This window comes from Corvus cornix, chromosome 19 (assembly GCF_000738735.6).
Source record: "Corvus cornix cornix isolate S_Up_H32 chromosome 19, ASM73873v5, whole genome shotgun sequence".
Classification (NCBI taxonomy): Eukaryota; Metazoa; Chordata; class Aves; order Passeriformes; family Corvidae; genus Corvus; species Corvus cornix.
In genome coordinates, this window is record NC_046348.1 from 4,004,878 (window position 1) to 4,021,698 (window position 16,821).

The window sequence follows — 16,821 nt, forward strand, 5'->3', positions numbered from 1 at the left end:
ATAGTCATCACCTTATCTTCCCCAGCTGGGAGGGGAGGTTTAAATAAGCCCTGAAATAACCTCCGTAAGAAATAATTGTGAAATAAATAATAATTAAATAACTTGGCCTCCTCTGGGGGGATGGCATAGTGCTTGGGGCCATCTCTGCATCACCCGGAGCTCTGCCCATGGTGATGTTTCAAGCAGAAAATCCTGATCTAGCTGCAGGTTGTGTTTTAGAGCAAACCTGTGCTCATGGCAACATCTACCCTTGGTGCTTTTTTGCTGGGATGTGGCGCCATATATTCCTTCCCGATGCTGTGAGCAGGACAAAGGTGGTGCACAAGATAAGCCAAAAACTTTGTAACCCACAGGGGGTTACAAAGAGGGACATGGGATACCCTGGCAAGTGCTGGTTTTGGGGAAGGGCCATTGCTTGGCCTTCTCTTTGCAGGAGCAGACTAATGGCAGAGCAAGAGATGCACCTCTGCCATGGCTGGAGGGGAACCTCAAGCCAGTCCCCCATACCAGAAATGCTGTCTCAGGACACAGTGGTGAAGGCAAAAACACCCCAAATTTCCCACCTGATGTTGTGTCAGTCCCTGGATCCCTGGGGACCATCACCTGGGACTATGCTTGTCTTTGAAGGCATGATTCAGAACACAGGTGTTACCCTACCAAAACAATCCCATTGTCCCTGTGATTGGCTGGTCCATGGCACAGGTCCAGCCCCCACGTTGGATGTGCATCCACATTTCTGGAGGCCACAATGGCCACAGGGCCACTGACACGTTTTGGCACCCCCAGCACCTTGGGTTCATGTTGGCTTTGGCATCAGCTAAACTATTGCTGAAGTATTTCCAGGGAGATATGTTGTCACAGCAACTGGGGATGGAAATGCCACTTCTGAGGGGTGAGTACCACCAAAAACATCTTGTGCCAGGGCGTTGCAGCACGGGACAAGTACAGAGCCAAGCCAGCCCTGCTGGGAAGGAGTGAAGAGAGGTCAAGGACAAGTTAAAATTGGAAAGAAAACTGAACATGCTGTTTTGTAGAACCTTGCTTGCTCTCATCTGCCAATTTTTTTCCACTTTCCCCTTCCCATTGCCAGTGGTGCAGTGTAAGCACCTCCTGCAACTGGTGAGGGCAAGGGGGCTGTGGTAGCCAAAATTACTGGGAAAAGCCACCAGCTCTCAGAGGCTCTTCTTGGCAACCTTGACCACAGCAGGGCCCCTCTGCACCCACCATCATATTTTAAATCTTGCCTCTGTGTTACTCCTCCCCATCCACAGATCTGCAGCGTGCCACACATTTTTGTGCTGAAGTTCAGAGCTCTGTGCTGGACACTGCCAAGCATGAGTCTGGGCTGTGTAATGAGCTTAATCTATTATTTTTGTATTTTCTTTCCCCCCATCAATGTCTGAGAGCCTGGCAATACCTGGTAGCTTTTATGCCCTCCACAGTTGTGTTTCTCTGGGTGTGGGTGGGCTTGAACCCCATGCAGAGGTTTTCAGAACCCTCTTTGTGCTCCAGCAGTTCCTGTCCCAGCTCAAAGCAAGGATGCACTTGCATTTCCAAATGTGTCCCTTAAAAATACCAGATTTTGCATTTTTCTCTCAGCCCCAAGCACAGGCTGAGTGTATTTAACGGGCAGGGGGAAGGAGTTCCCTTTGCAGCCGTAGATGGACTCCTGTGCTAATGCTGCACAGCACTGCCAGGGATACCCTTGGAGGGTCACCAGCCCTCAATGCCCTTGGCATCTGGCCTGGCTGGAGCTGGAGATGCTGGATGAGGCCAAGCCTGGCACTGGGGACCAGTCAATGCCAGCTGATGCAGAAGAGTGTTTGGGAAATCTGGCCCTAGGTCTTTGCAATCTCAGACACAAACATAGGGGCTTTAGAGCCTCGTTTGCTGTTTCTGCTTCCATTTTCCCCCCCCACGGGCAGTGGAGCTAGATGGGCTCATTTTCCTTATCTCTACCTGGTTTTAGAGTTACAGAATCACAGAATGGTTTGGGTTGGAAGGGGCCTTAAAGATCATCTCATTCAAACCCCCTCCCACGGTCAGGGACACCTTCCATTAGACCAGATTGCTCAAAGTCTCGTCCAACCTGGCCTTGAACACTTCCAGTTCTACTCTCTGTGTCCCTGTGCTGTCCCACTTGGTCCTTTGTTTTCATGCTGCTCCGGTCAAGCCTAGTTCAGCACTTTCTGTGCCCTGGGCAAACCTATCCTCAGTGCCCAGGACCTGCTGCAGATGAACTCAAGCTGCCACTGCTCCTCCAGCAGCATCCACACCTCGTCAGTCCTGGCAGAGCACCCCCAGTGCCTCCCACCTGCTCTGCTTGGAAGTGGCCAAGAGATACAAAAGTTATTCGGAGGAGATGACTGTGAATGCATTGACAGCACCATTCCAGTTGCTGTCTGTGGGAACCCAAGATAAAACCATCCCCAAGGTCCCAGCTACGTGTGGGTATTGGTGCAGAGGGTCATGGGACAGCCCCAGGCTGCACCCTACACAGCAGGCTGATAAAAACCTCTTTCTCTTAATAGTATTTTTATTTTTTATTTGGGTGTTACAATAATGCATTTATTATCACAGCAAACAGACATCCCAGCCTGGCCTCAGGACAGCCCAGTGCCTGCACCATAGCTGGAAGCATCACAGCCCCATGATCCCAGCATCTCTGGCCAGCGACCGCCCTGTCTGGGCAGGTCAATTAACAACTGAACAGCCCGAGCAGGGCACTGTCCCTCGATAACCACGTGGCAGAGGCAGGGAGGTGTGTTGGCAGCCACCTGGCACCACCATGCCACCACCATGGCACCATTCCAGGGCCACACAGGTGAGCAATGCCTGGCAAACCTACTAAATTCCTTGTGATGAAGTAATGTAAAGAGTCCCAGGGATGGCATGGGTGTGGGAGAGATGTGAGCCCACAAGTGTTTAGGCTGTGGTTTTTTCACCCATGCTGGGTGCTGCCCAGGAGAAGACTCAGGTTCTGTTGGTGCTCCAGGCTGGGGTCTGCTGCTCTCCACATCACTCCAGACAGGGTCCAGCCCCACTTACCAGCTGCAACATGGCTCCAAGACATTATAAAATGGCAGATGCATATTATCCCCCAATGGAAAGTATTTTCGCTAAATCCATGCTATAACCATTTTATTGACTCCAAGTACCAGAGAGGAGGTTAGAAGTGACTCTTTTACAAGTCATTTTGCTGTTAAATTTAGCTGTCCTATTTTCATTATCCCCATGGCCTTGGCAAGGGTGAGCAGCCTTCCCTAAAAGGCCTCATTTCATACAGTAAGTTATTTGCTTCTCTCCTGACAGATATCTAAGCTTATAAGGTTTGTCTGCTCTGCTCAATAGCAGTATCAGCCTTCAATCTGTATGGTTAACATCAGCATTTTGTATTTGCTTTTGGCTCCCTGTCTGACAGCTTTCCATGTTGCTGAGGACTGGGGCATTGGGATCGCATCACGTCACTTGCAACGTGGGATCATCTGATTTGGATTATCAGGCTTCATGACATGCCCAAAAGATTTGGATAAATGGTTCAGTTGCTTTTCCCCCAGTTTTTCCTATTGCCCAGCAAAGATAATTGATTTGTTCCACTTATTTCACAGTTGTCATGTCTGTAGTATATTGAGTCGAAAGGTTAATGTGACAGTAAGCAATCAGCAAGTGAACTTGAGAGGTGGTGTTGCTAAAAGAAATATTCCTGAAAGGAAAGATTTATCCCAGCAGGTTAAGCTTTTCCATGTTTCCTCCTGCAGAGAGGGCCTTTATCCCAGGCTCAGTGGCTGCAGAGATCCAGTGTCTCCTTTGAGGCCAAGGGAGGCAGCAGATGAACTGGGGCTCATGGAGCCTGTCCCTGCCTGGAGTGCTGAAGCAGCTGGGTGCTGGGATTTCCAGGGAAAACGTCCTCTCTTTCCCCCAGAAACACAGCCCCAGTGCCCCCCCCTCAGCCCCAGTGCTCCCCAGCACAGAGCTCACCCCTGAGGGGCTGTGCCCGGAGCTGCCTGGTGGGATGCAGTGAGGGCACAGGGTCCCCCACCCACAGCCTCTGTGCTTTCCCCAGCAATGAGCCAACGCCCTTCAAAGCTCCCATTGCGGCTGTTGCCCCCAAATTTCAGTCTGGCACTTTCAAATCCAGTCCCTTTCTCAGTGATATTTGTACCCTGCTGAGCATCCCTCGCTGTGACCCCGGCTCGCCCGGCCCCGCTCACGGCCGGGCCTTTCAGGAAATGCTGGGAATGCTTCGAAATGCGCCCAGCCCAGCCCAGTGCAAGTGCTGGGAACGAGCCAAGCCCCAGCTGTCTGGCCTCACCACGGGAGGGGGCCAAGCTGGGCGCCTTTCTGCTCCGTGGGTCAGCTCCGAATTGCTGAGCTGGGCTTTCTGTGCCCCTCTTCTCTTTCCCGACCCTTTTTCTGGGGCAGCTTTTGGGAGACAGAGTAGGACACGGGCTCGAGACACACAGCCTGAGGTGGCTGCTGTGGCAGGAAAGATGATACCCCAATCCTAATTCCTAAAATCTCCCCCGGGACCCCCACCTTCCATCCCACTGCTGTCCCCAGGGATGCCTCGTGGTCCCGCTCATCCCGAGCCCTGCCTCTGTCCCCAGGGAAGGACCCTGCCGGCGAGGGAGCATCTCTCACGGGCAGATGGCTTCGTCCTGGTGGCATCTGGGCTTGGCAGCGGGGTGGCCCTGCACCCTCCCACACCCTGTCCCACCCCCAGACCATGTAGGGCACCCGCTGTTCCCAGCCCAGAGCTTATAGGAAGAGGAAGCCTCATCCCTGCGCAGAGGAGGAAACCCGACAGCCCAGATGTGCACAGAGCCACGCCGATAGCATTCTTATTTTCTTTTTTTTCCTCTGCAAGCAGAGGAGCTGCCGAAGCGGCGGCGGGCACGGCCCAACCCACGGCGCGGTGAAGAGCCGGGAGGCTGCGGGACAGCCCTGGCGCAGCCATGGGGCAGAAGTGCATGGACAAGGTGTCCTCCTTCCTCTTCGAGTATGACACCCCTCGGATGGTGCTGGTGAGGAACAAGAAGGTGGGACTGACCTTCCGGCTGATCCAGCTCATCGTCCTGGCGTACATCATCGGGTAAGGCTCCCCAGCACCTGCCTTTCCTAAAATTAATGCTTTGCCATGGGTTAAAAAGCAATGGAGAGAGAGAGGCTTCTATAACCCCTATATCCCAGGGCAGGGGGGTTACTGCTGATGGCTTCACATCCCTCTGGTTGTGGCTGCCCCCATGCAGCCCAGTGTCACACCATGGCTCTTTTAGATGGCAGTTAGTCCCCATATCCTCCCCAGAAGCTACTGTATGTGCAGGCTGGAGGCTCATCCCTGCCCAGCCCTGCTCTGCACACTGGGGCCCGATCTTCTCACTGAAGGGAACCCAAATCCTGCTCCAGCTGCTGGACGGTGGCCCAAGAATCTGTTGTTATTTTTATTTTCATTTGTATTAAATAAGAGGCATCTGAGGCCAGTGCAGTGATTTGTGAGACCCAAGCAGCTCAAGACAGGGCCATAAATCTCCCTGTTCACCGCTCTGATGCTGCAGCTGAGACGCAGCTTGGCTCCAAAATTCCTGGTCTGCTTTGCTTCTGGGAGGCAGCTCCAAAAGCAAACGCAGTGCAAGGGCAACTGCTTAAAAAAGGCAGCGAGTGGAGCAGGCGGAATCAGAACCCAGTGAGGATGTGTGTCCTCAGGTGCCCCGGGACTGCTGCTCCTGCCACAGTGACTCGGTCCCTGTCCCCTCAGTGTGAGACGATGCTATACAATGCAATGATTGGTAAGCCTTTGCTGTAGCCCCATGGCTGCTGTGGACTCAGCCCTACAGGGAGACCAGCACCCTTTCATGGGGAAGGGCCCCAGGGCAAGAGGTTTGAAGGGAAAGGGGGTATGTGGCCATGAATTGGAAAATCTGGGAATTTTTGTGGTGCAGAGTGTCTCATGAAAAGACATGAAAAGGAAAGGCAGTGGCTCCCAGGGCTCAGTGCAAGCAAGTTGCTGTGGGGAGCAGAGGTGCCCATCCCTCCTTTTAGCACAGACTCCTTGGAAAGAGTGAAAATCTTCCCAGGGGATCATTGGTCCCACCCTGCTCATCAGTGCTTTGGCTCCCAAGGGTAATCCTCATGCAAAACTGCAGCTGAAGTTTCAAGGATGCTTTGTTGCAAAGAGTTTTGCACCTGTGTTACTGGGAGCAGCTTTGTTTTTCCTAAGGATTGAGCCTGTGAAGTCCCAGGGCTCCAGTCCCAAATGTGGCCAGGGCCAGCCACTCCTGTGGATGGGGAACTGGCACAGAAGGTTGTGCAGAGCAGCTAAGGAAACGTCGCTTAAGCAACTTGGCTAAACTGAGACAGGCAACCAGAAGGGAGCAGAAGAACCAGCCAAGGGGCAACAGTGGCAGAGGGGAGGAATCTGGTATGAAGGTTTTCCTGGCTTGTGGGGATCAGGCTCCTCTAGCAAGGGGCTACCTATGATTGCAGCTGCCCACAGCCCCCCCAGCCCCTGGCATCCCCTCACTGCTGACAGCACTGCCCCCAGCTCCTGTCCCACAGCACTACTCCCAGTTCCCTGCCCACAACACTGGCCCCCAGTTTGCTGCCCTCATCAAGCCACAAGGCCTGAGATCTTCTGTCCTTTGAAAGCCAATTTGGTAGCCAAATGTGTATTTATTTACCGTTTTCCCAGCTTTTGTCCCTCCTTCATAGTAGGCATGGGATGCTCATGGAAATGTGTGCCAATGCATGACTGCTGGAAGGACATGGGTAGTGCCATCAGTGCACACAAGTGGGGCCACCTCCCCTGCGAGACCCCATGTCACCCCTGGGAAGCAGTACCTCTTTCCTCTGATAACTGATAAGGCAGTATCGCTGCTGTGCAGGCAATGCTGGGTGCCTTCTGGGTTCCACTTCCGGAAACCTTGCATGCAAGGAGCTGCGGGCTGAGCCGCAGGATGAGGCTGGTAAGGGAAGAGAGCTTGGGGAGTGACACCAGGGGACTTTTACAACCTGGTCAGGACTCACTGCAGCATTTACAGCTTCATGGGGAAATGGTGTTTTGTTTGTCTTGACCTTGGCTTTGTGGCAGGGGAGGTGGGGTTGCCCAGCCCTGTGTGCCCGTAGTCAGCTCTGCCAGAGGGGGATAAGGTCAGCAGCAGAGTCTGTGCTGGAGGCTGATCTAGGAAAATGTTCTGCCCAGCTCACAGCCTCCTGCAGCTCCAAGGGCATCAGGGAAGATGCCCACTGTGACCAGTGTAACCCATTACGGTGTTCTGCCTTGGAGGAGGATGTTGGAGCTGGGTGTCCCAGCTGGGGTGGCAGCAGTGCTGAATTTCTGTTCCCATCCCCAGGCACTGGAGCAGATGCCATCCCTGGCAGAGGTCCTCTTGCCCTCAGTCCTGGGATGCCAATGGGGCTGCAAGCTAAAAAGCTCCCTCCCTGAGAAGTCCCCACAAGGTCCAGCACCAAATAGAAAACCTCCAGGCAGCACCTGGGGTTCTCCATTTTTTTCTCTGCCCATCAGCCAGGTGTCAGAGGCGAGGTTAACACGCCAGGCTGGTGTCATGGGCCGTCCCACGGGTAGCCTGCTGCCTCTGTCACAGCCAGCGGGACTGATGCCCGTGGCAGTGGGGACAAAATCCAGATCGCTCCTTTTTTAGTGCCGAGAATGCTCCGCGCCGCCGGGAGCACTACCCGAAATGGTTGCTTGCCCATGTTTATAGTCTCCCTGAGTCTGAGTTAATCCAGCAGCAGCTTGTTTATGCTGTAGGTTAAATAGTGTCAGGAGCCTGCCCTAATGACTGTGTGATGGGCTGAGAAAGGCAGAGAGAGCCCTGTTCCGGCCACAGCAGTGTCCCTAACCCTGCTCCTACAGCCCTCTTGCACACGGGGCCATGGCTCCACATTCCCTTTGCTGGATGGGGAACAGTGGCTCTGGATGTGAGCCACGTCCAGACTCAGCCCTGTGTTGGCCTTGGAGGCATTGATTTTTGGAGAGTTCCTCTGCAGTGGATCAGGAGATCAGGAGTGTCTGGGTAGGTCACTGAGACCAGCAAGCTGCAAACCTACTGTAGGCTTTAACCCCAAATCACTGATGGCTACCGTGCTCCACCTGCCTTCACACACCCTCAGCCACAAAATGTGTCCTAGTCCCCAAAACACACCATCCTGGCATGAAAATTGGGTCCTGCATCTACCACATGCCTCAGGCAAAGGGTAGGAAAGTTCAGCAACATGTCCCACGTCCAGCAGGAGGAAACTTGGAAAATTATTCCTCAGGTGAGACTTGGTAGAAAAAGCCCCAGTGAGCCCTGAGAATTGGGGCCCAGTGGAGGAGTGCTGGTGGCCATGCTCACCCTGCCACCTTTCCCTGTCCAGGTGGGTGTTCCTCTACGAGAAGGGCTACCAGTCACAGGACAGCATCGTAAGCTCGGTCTCGGTGAAGTTGAAAGGGCTGACGCTGACCAATGAGAGTGTCCTGGGTCCTCACATTTGGGATGTGGTGGATTATGTTTTCCCACCCCAGGTAAGGAGTCAGGGTGGGTGGGTTAGGAATTTGCTTTTGTCCCTGTGGCTGCTTTTCCCCATGTGCTGGGGTGCAGATGGGTCCTCAGCATAGGCTTTCCATGGGGCTAACCATGACAGGGTGTCCCTGTGGTGGAAAGGAGGTTGCTCCCATCACAAACCTCTGCCCAGGTTCTCCCTGGGGAGCATTTGGTACTTGGGACCCACTATGGCTGAGGAGGCCCATTTGAGGCTGCCTCCAAAAGGATCAAGGATCCTCCGGTGCCTCCGGAGCAGTATCTCAGGCAGTGAGCAGGGTCCTCCACTGTCCCTGGGGCTGGTGGCACTGTAGGTCCCCATCCAGGGACAGGCTCCTCACAGAGGAGACCCTGTGCTGGCTGTGAGCTCGTTGGCTGTCTCTCCACAGGGGGACAACTCGTTCGTGGTGATGACCAACTTCATTGTCACTCCTGGACAGAAACAAGGAACCTGCCCAGAGGTAAACGCACTGGCTTCCTTCAGTGGGCTGAGCTTCTGTAATTCAGGGGGACTGTGGGGAAAGACTTTCCTGACATTGGGAGGTTTAGTAAAAGCCTGAGCCTGGCCCCATATTATTGTTCCTGACTCCTGTGTGCTATGTGAAGACTTTTATTCTGCTGAAAAACAGGCAGCATCCATTTAAATTTTCTTCCCTTTGAGATGATCAGGCAGAGCAGACTTGAGGCTTAAATGAAAACATCTGCCCGGAGTGAATAAATTGCCCCTTTGTTCCTGCTGTATCTGGACAGCCTTGGTTGGGAAGCAGTGTATGGACAAGGCTCTGAGCAGTGTATCCCTCTAGGAAAATTCTGCCTGGTGAGGCAGGAGGGACAGAGGGATTGAAGCTGCAGGGTGGGATGCTAAGAGGTGGCTGCTTTCTCCAAACAGCTGCCAGATGCCGGGCTGTGCACGCGGGACAGCGACTGCAGCAAAGGGAAGTACAGCCGTCAGGGACAAGGTACGGCGCACGGCCCCGGGGCACCGGCCTTGGTGTTTCTGGTGAGACGCACCCAGAAAAGCTGCCTGGCTGGGGTGTCACCTGACTGGGGGACATGCTTTGGACAGGGGTTTAGGAAAAGCCTCTGACATGCTGGTTGAAGTTTCCACCTGGGCTGGTCCAGCTGTGCTCTTTTGAAAGATACCTGAGCTGCAAACAGCTCAGCCAACAAAAGATTAATCAGGACTAAGCCATTTCCCCTAAACTCTTGTCCTCTTATCAGCTCAGCATTTTCTTAGGTGTGTTTTAACAAGAAAAATCCCCAGCTCTTCCCCTGTACAGCATTGTAAGAGAAACCACTGCCCTGAGCTGAGAGGCCACAATTAATTTCCTGTTTTAGAACGGTGCCAAAGCCTTGAGCATTTTGTGCCTTGAAGCAGAAGCCCCAGCCAGATCCCATCCATCCCAGCATGAGGCTGAGATTTCACAGGATCCAGGGGTGTAAGCAGCTGTCTCTCCCACAGGGCTCATGACTGGCAAGTGTGTACACTACAACAACACTGTGAAGACCTGTGAGATCTTTGGCTGGTGTCCTGTTGAAGTCGATTACCACGTTCCCAGGTAAGGAATGATGATGTTGCCCTCTTTCCCACCCCAGATGCACTTGGTGTGGGGCAGACCAAGCTGGGGCTCTATGGGATGTGGCTAGGACAGCCTGAGTCATGAAAGACCAGAAAGGGAAGGGATGAGACCACCATTTTTCTGTGGCTTGTCCCAGTTTGGGTGAATTTCTACCAAATGGGGCTTTCTCTAGAGCCTGGAGAGCCAAGTGATGGACACATGTCTACACTTGTGTTTTTCAGCCCTGCCCTACTGTCAGAAGCAGAGAAGTTCACCTTGTTCATCAAGAACAGTATCACCTTCCCTAAGTTCAAGGTGTCCAGGTAAGGAGAGGTTTGGGGGGTTGGCTCCTGGTCAGTTCCTCCAGCTGTGTCCCTCAGAGGAAACCATGGGTTTAGCTGGATGGATGTAACTGGATGCTTGGTATAGAGGATTGCATACCTCATCAGGGATCCCAGAACTACTCTAACCACTTCACTGAACCCCAGATTACCTCATAGGAACTGAGACATTTCCCTCCCAAGTCTGTCCCACTTCACCTGGTAGCTGTAGTTACTGGAAAGATTTCTGGAATTAACCTCTCCTGAGTTACCCTCACAAGTTGCACATGAAAATATAGTTTCTCTGATTCTTCATTTTTCTTCTCTGAAGACAACATAAAAATACTACATGGCCAGGATAAGCTTGGTGCCCCAGAGTCCCTCTTAACATCACAGATTCGATCTCTTTCAGCAAAGGGTGGGGTTGGCCCCTTCCTGGCAGCACTGGGGGAAGTGCTGCTGGCTGAAGGCATACTCATAAGAGGATTTGTGATGGCACCGATTATATATCTGATTTGAAACAAATTAACAGAAGCTATTTGTGCTGAAGACAGCGGATTCTTCTCTCTAAGCTGATCTTGTCCCCGTGCTGCAGCCAAGGTTAAATGTCCTGGCAGCTGGCATTCTTGGCAAAGTCTTGGGCTGACCTCACACTGCACCCCAAGAGGTGGCTGGGAGAGGGGATCCCCCCAGCAGCAAGCAGAGGTGCCCTGAGCAAGGGCAGGCTGAAGAGGACACAGAGAGGAAGCAGGTCCTGGCAGTGAGGGCGGCGGGGCTGGCTGCTGTGGCAGGGGCTGTGCCAGACCCCTCTGGGCTGTGGGGAAACTTCCTGCCTTTGATCACTGCTGACAATTAACTGCTGAGCATCAGTGACGGGATGAGGTTGAGCAAGGCACAGGTCTTACAAAACCATAGGCTTCACAGAGAGGATGTTTTTAGGCAAAAGAGCAGAGTGGGATGGAAGGCAAGAAGTTTTCCTTTCCTTTTAACCCTTGCTATAGGAGATAGCAAACTCCAGCTAAATGTAAAAGCTGTGGGATACACTCACTATCCATGAGGTGTCCCAGATAAGAATTGTTGGTGCTCCGAGCATTGCCTAGCAGAGCCCATGGACAAGCTGGCAGGTGAATGGGAGAGGGACATGGATTGGACATGGGACTTCCAGAGGTTATTTCCCACCCAAATTATTGTATTATTGAGAATTTTTCTCACTCTCTTTTCATTCACAGGCGCAACTTAGTTGAGAGCATTACCAAGCAGTACCTGAAGAAATGCACCTATCACAAAGTCACCGATTCCTTATGTCCTGTGTTCGAACTGGGATACATAGTGAAGGAATCGGGTCAGAATTTTACCTTTCTGGCTGTTAAGGTACTTCAATTTCAAGTGATGTTCTTTGCTGTTGATGGGAGAGGGACACTGGCAGTGCAATCATCCCCAGCTGTTGAGATGATTTTCTGTTTTCTCAAGAATGCTTGAGAAAACAAAAGTGTCAGAATTATCTCATAGAGATTATGAATCTCCTTGGACATGGCCTAATATTTACATCTTTCTTGGAAACTCTTGAGAAGATTTGACCCACTGGCAGTAAATCCCAGGGTTCAGTTTGTTTTAATTTGAGCAATGAATAACTAGATCTGTGTGGCCAAATCCCATCTGATTGAGCTTGGAAGTCCCAGCTGGATGGTCAAATATTGGTCATTGCACAGTGCAAACTGCAGCCTTTCCCCAGGCTCCAAAATGCAGCTTTGTCCAACACTCCTCAGTCTGGCGTGTGGGATTATCTGCTCCCTCTGCACTGCAGAATCTTGTGATAGCTTTGCCAGGCACTGAATAAAATCAGAGGCTTGCATATATGAACATGTATTGCATAGATTGGATCAGATGGCCCAGAGAAGCTGTGGCCACCCCATTCCTGGCCAGGTTGGACAGGACCTGGAGAAACCTGGCCAAGTGGAAGGTGTTTGGAACAGGATGGTCTTTATGGTCCCTTCCAACCCAAACCATTCTAAGATTCTATATGTTAAAGGTGTAAAAATACAAGCCTCTGGGGCACAGCTATTTACAATCTGGAGTGAGCTCAGGAGGGACTCCTGCGTTTCCTGAGCAATCTCTTGGGCAAAATCAGGTAAGGGAAGGCTGTCCCATGAGGACCAGAAGGGATCTGTGGTGAGCACTGTTTCTCAGGACCATGCCTTGGGCACAGGATTTGGATCAGGAACAAGAGGGCATGAATTTATTTGTGTATCCAGCACTCAGGGCAGAAACAAGAGCCTCTGCAAGGGGTTATGTACAGGCCACAAAGCCAAGGCTGCCCAGGAAGGCTGAGGCAGCAGTAGGGTCCTGAGCCAGGACACCTCATGGCATTGATGACATGTATGAGGAGGGAAAACATTTCTCTGTGTGGGCCAGGTCCAAGGAGGGGCAAGCCCATGACTCCACTCTTGGCTGCAGGGCGGAGTGGTGGGCATCACCATAGACTGGAACTGTGACCTCGACTGGCCCCTGCGGTACTGCAAACCCATTTACCAGTTCCATGGCCTTTACAATGACGACAGTAACGTTTCACCAGGGTTCAACTTCAGGTAAGGAAACATCTGTTAATTCTCCAGGCATAATTCAGAAGTGACAGCTTTCAGGTTCCCACAGCGCTCAAGGGATGGTGGAAGGTCAGAGACTTCTTCAAAATACTCACTACCCTTGCAGGGCCAGACAGCAGTACCAGTGCTCTTTAAAATGGCATGAGAAAAGTGGTAATACACCCCTTGGCTTCAAAATTACCCTATTTCCTTTCCATCTCCTCCCCCTTGCTGGCTCTCCTGCTTGGCTGAGCTTTTGGGAAGCCCCTTGAAAGACTAGAGATGGTGCAGGATCATCTCACATGTTCGCACAGTCTCTGTCCTCTCCTCTGTGTGACGCTGTCACTAGTGCTGCATCAATATCTGCAGCGTGCAGGACTTGGGGACATCAGATCAAACAGCACGAGCAGGAGGTGAAACTCCAACCTGCAGGCAGGCAAACTGAGGCACAGAGAGGAGAGGTGCCAACAGCCCAGCTCCTTCAGGGGGTTTAAGGAGAAGGTCAGGAGCAGGTCTGTGATAGCACATTCCCAGATCTGTGTCCAAGATCCTGATGCTGTAGGGTTGCAGGGGCTGTTAGACACTCTGGCAGACCATTAACACTCACCATCCAATTGCACAGATATGCCAAATACTACAAAGAAGGTGGGATGGAAAAGAGGACACTCTACAAGGTGTTTGGGATCCGGCTCGACATTTTGGTGAATGGCAAGGTAAGGGTGGATCCCCTGGATCCCTGGGAAAGCAGTGCCATATCCTTGGGAAGGTACCAGCTCTGTAACACAGCACCAGGATCCTATGGGTTCAGGAAAACTAGTATGAGTGCTTTCCTCGGGTGCTGGCCCGCTCACAGGAACCCTTGGGAAGTACTGGGGAAGGGAAGAGAGGAGGAAACCGTGTTTTATATGTCACATCTTTCAGCTGCAGCTTGGTCAATGGTTTTGTCAAAAAAACTTCATGATGGGAGTGGGGGGGACCTGTGGAAACTCAAAACTTTTTACTGATATTTCCAAAAGCTGAACATTTGCATTTTTCTATTTTGTCTTTTTCTTCCCACTGGGAGAGAAGGCTTTCCTCATTATGTTCCCACTGGGAATATTCAAAGTGTATACTTTTGTTTGGTTGCTTGGTTTTGGTTGGGTTTCTTATATTAAAAATACAGGAAGAAAAGTAACTTCAATTTATTTCAGCCTAAAAACAACCTACAATATTTTTCTGTTTGACTAGTTCTTTCCCAGCTCCTGTTTCCCTGTGTGCTGTGGTTGCTGTTTGGGTTGCTGCGAGGCACTTTTGCCGAGCCCCACCTACAGCTAGAGCACCCTTTTATTTTCCCCTGGTCTGACTGTAACTTATCACCTATTTTCTCTGACTTTATCCAGGCAGGCAAATTTGACATCATCCCGACCATGACCACAATTGGCTCTGGAATTGGTATTTTTGGAGTGGTAAGTTCAGATATTTCCAGCCTCTATATGGAGACTCTCAAATTATTCTTCTTGCCTGTGACATCCGTGGGAAGTGTCCTTGAGCTGCAATGAAATGCTGGCTACTGCTCAGGGAATCAGAGGATGGGCAAAGGGGGGAAATGAGGTGCTCTCCTGCCTTGCTAGCTCAGGAAAATAGATTCCTGCTGGTCCCTGGCTGATGTGAATTCTGCCCTGCTGATGAAGGGAAGGCTGGCTCTCTTGGCAGGTCTTGGTATCCTGATAGTTTCAAGTTAGAGCTGGCATTGAAGGGGGTCTGGAGGTGATGGGCAGTATTTCATGCAGGACAGGAACCCAACATCCTATTTGGTTATCGTCGTTAAAGACTGGGGCACGGCTCAAAGGGTATTGTGTTCTGCACTTACCTAAAGTAGAAACACTTCATTTCTGTTGACTTAAATCACCCACTATTGAACACAGCACACTTCACTTCTGTCCTAAATGGACATTTGGAGACTTCAGCAACCGCCATGTTGTGGGATGAAGCAGAAGTGACCCTAAATTGTGGGGCAAACTGGGACAAACTGGAAGTACACAGTAGTCTAGGTGAGCTCAGAGGGCAACTCCAAGCCTAACTGCACTTTGATTTAAGGCCTCTGTCCTCTGTGACCTGCTCCTGCTGCATTTTCTCCATGGACGAGACTATTACAAGCAGAAGAAATTCAAATATGCAGAACAGGAGCCTGTAAGTAACAGCGAGTGCCTGCCCTGCGGAGGCTCTTGCGGGGGTGTGTGTGGATGTGTGCATGAGTAATGACGCTGTAACACAAACATCCACGCTGAGGGGCAACGAGGCGCCTTCCTGAGCCCTTGGGACTGTTGGAGACTGGGATCCATGAATCTCCTCTCCAAAATTACTGAGATCTTGTGTGACTCACTGCTAATGACTTTATTCTCTCCCTTTAACCCCAGATATTCCGGTATCTGGTAGCACTTGCATTGCTTTAAGGGAAGCAGCGGAAGATCAGTGCTTTAACAAACTAGAAAATGTCTCTTTTTCTGCTCTTTGAGAACATCTCCATGACCATGGAATGTTTCATGGCCTTTAACAGGACACAAAAACAGTTCCTCTCAAATTCACCTGAAAATATGCTTATACACTGGGGGTTAGGAGTTGCTCCCCAATCACATTTTTCCCTGGCATTAGAAAGGAGCAGGTCTGTAAAAGAATCCTTGTTTTCTCTCATTTAACCCCCAGTCGAAGCTGCATAAGAAGGAAAAGGAGACAGACAACACACAGTGAGAGGTGAGTGGTGTTTCCCCAGCCCTGCTAGCATACATCTGGCAGGCATGAGGACTATAGGTCTTGGGGCTATCCCACGGCCCATGGGAAGGCAGGAGGATTTCAGGGAAGGCAGCAGGGCTCCAGGGAGGCTTGGAGGAGATCTGAGCTGTGGGCTGTAATGTCTAATGTGGGGTCAGCATTTCCCAGCATAAGCAATTGCATGGGGCAGCAATGGATACAGGATGTGGGGCTGACATCACATCTTCGATGGCAGCATCTCTTGAAGAAGGGCAGTCGGGGGCAAGACACCAGAAATCACTGTGCACCTCTCTCTCAGCAGAATCCACACTGACTGACAAACCTGCACCGCTTTTCCTCCTCCTCTTCTCATAAAACTCAGTCGCCATCCCCTGTCACTTCCCTGGGCTAGCCCCAGGCCAGCAGGAGCAGTGTCCAGCACCAGCCCATGGGAAGGTGGTGCCCTGCAGCCAGGGCAGGGGCTGGCCGACCCAGCACATGGCCTCTGGTGGGACATGCCACAATGCTGTGGATGGGTCAAACTAAGGGATCTCGGGGCCCTCTGCCAGCCCTGCTGCAGGGCACTGGGTTTGCTGGCATTGCAGGCCCTTCAGAAGGGCTCCCACTGCACCCTGCCTGGTGTGCCAGGGTCGTGCCAGGGCACTTGCACGTGAAGACCCTGGGGAGAGCACAGCTGCCATTTCTTCCCCAGAAGCACCCTTGGACAGATTCAAAAGGGAAGGGAAGGGAAGGGAAGGGAAGGAGTGCTGGCAGGAACCATACCCAGCCCCTCTGCCTTGGAAAAAAATGGTTATTTTGTAAGGATGTCTTTTATTAAAAAAGAATAAAGCTTTAGTTTTTCTACTACATCCCTTTGTGGTGCCTATGCTTGCCCCAGAGCACGGTGTTGGCAGTGGTTTCTGGAGGGCCTATGCATGCAAAGTAATCCCATCAGTGATGATTCCTTCAGAAACTGCCCTCCCGTGCAGGGCCCCTGGGCCTCCTGCCACGAGCCAGGACTGTTATCAGAGTCGTCACTTGGGTTTCCTCCTCTGACAGGCTGGCTGTCAGGGAGTGCTGGCGCACTGCTGGCCAC

General features: G+C 51.8%; 1 protein-coding gene across 3 annotated transcripts; it reads left to right on the forward strand.

Moving 5' to 3' along the window:
* Positions 1 to 4,775: 4,775 nt before the first annotated feature.
* On the forward strand, positions 4,776 to 16,594 carry P2RX1 (purinergic receptor P2X 1). 3 transcript variants are annotated; one of them, XM_019287705.2, is made up of 13 exons: positions 4,776 to 5,092; positions 8,377 to 8,524; positions 8,930 to 9,001; positions 9,430 to 9,499; positions 10,003 to 10,099; positions 10,342 to 10,422; positions 11,649 to 11,790; positions 12,874 to 13,004; positions 13,621 to 13,711; positions 14,378 to 14,443; positions 15,075 to 15,167; positions 15,681 to 15,728; positions 15,982 to 16,594. In XM_019287705.2, exons 1-12 carry the CDS (start codon positions 4,956 to 4,958, stop codon positions 15,723 to 15,725), a joined length of 1,173 nt encoding a protein of 390 aa, XP_019143250.1. In that variant the 5' UTR covers positions 4,776 to 4,955; the 3' UTR covers positions 15,726 to 15,728; positions 15,982 to 16,594. The 3 variants fall into 3 exon arrangements, with proteins under 3 accessions (XP_019143250.1, XP_019143249.1, XP_010400825.1); XM_019287704.2 differs by having other exon boundaries at positions 16,045 to 16,594; XM_010402523.3 differs by having other exon boundaries at positions 16,048 to 16,594.
* The last annotated feature ends 227 nt before the right edge of the window (positions 16,595 to 16,821 follow it).

What these genes read in the sequence shown, in the direction of transcription:
- P2RX1 (XM_019287705.2), top strand. Translation starts at nt 4,956, where the DNA reads ATGGGGCAGAAGTGCATGGACAAGGTGTCCTCCTTCCTCTTCGAGTAT. An exon ending in TCACCAGGGTTCAACTTCAG is followed by an intron (nt 13,005 to 13,620) that starts GTAAGGAAACAT and finishes CCAATTGCACAG; the next exon opens with ATATGCCAAATACTACAAAG. An exon ending in ACATTTTGGTGAATGGCAAG is followed by an intron (nt 13,712 to 14,377) that starts GTAAGGGTGGAT and finishes GACTTTATCCAG; the next exon opens with GCAGGCAAATTTGACATCAT.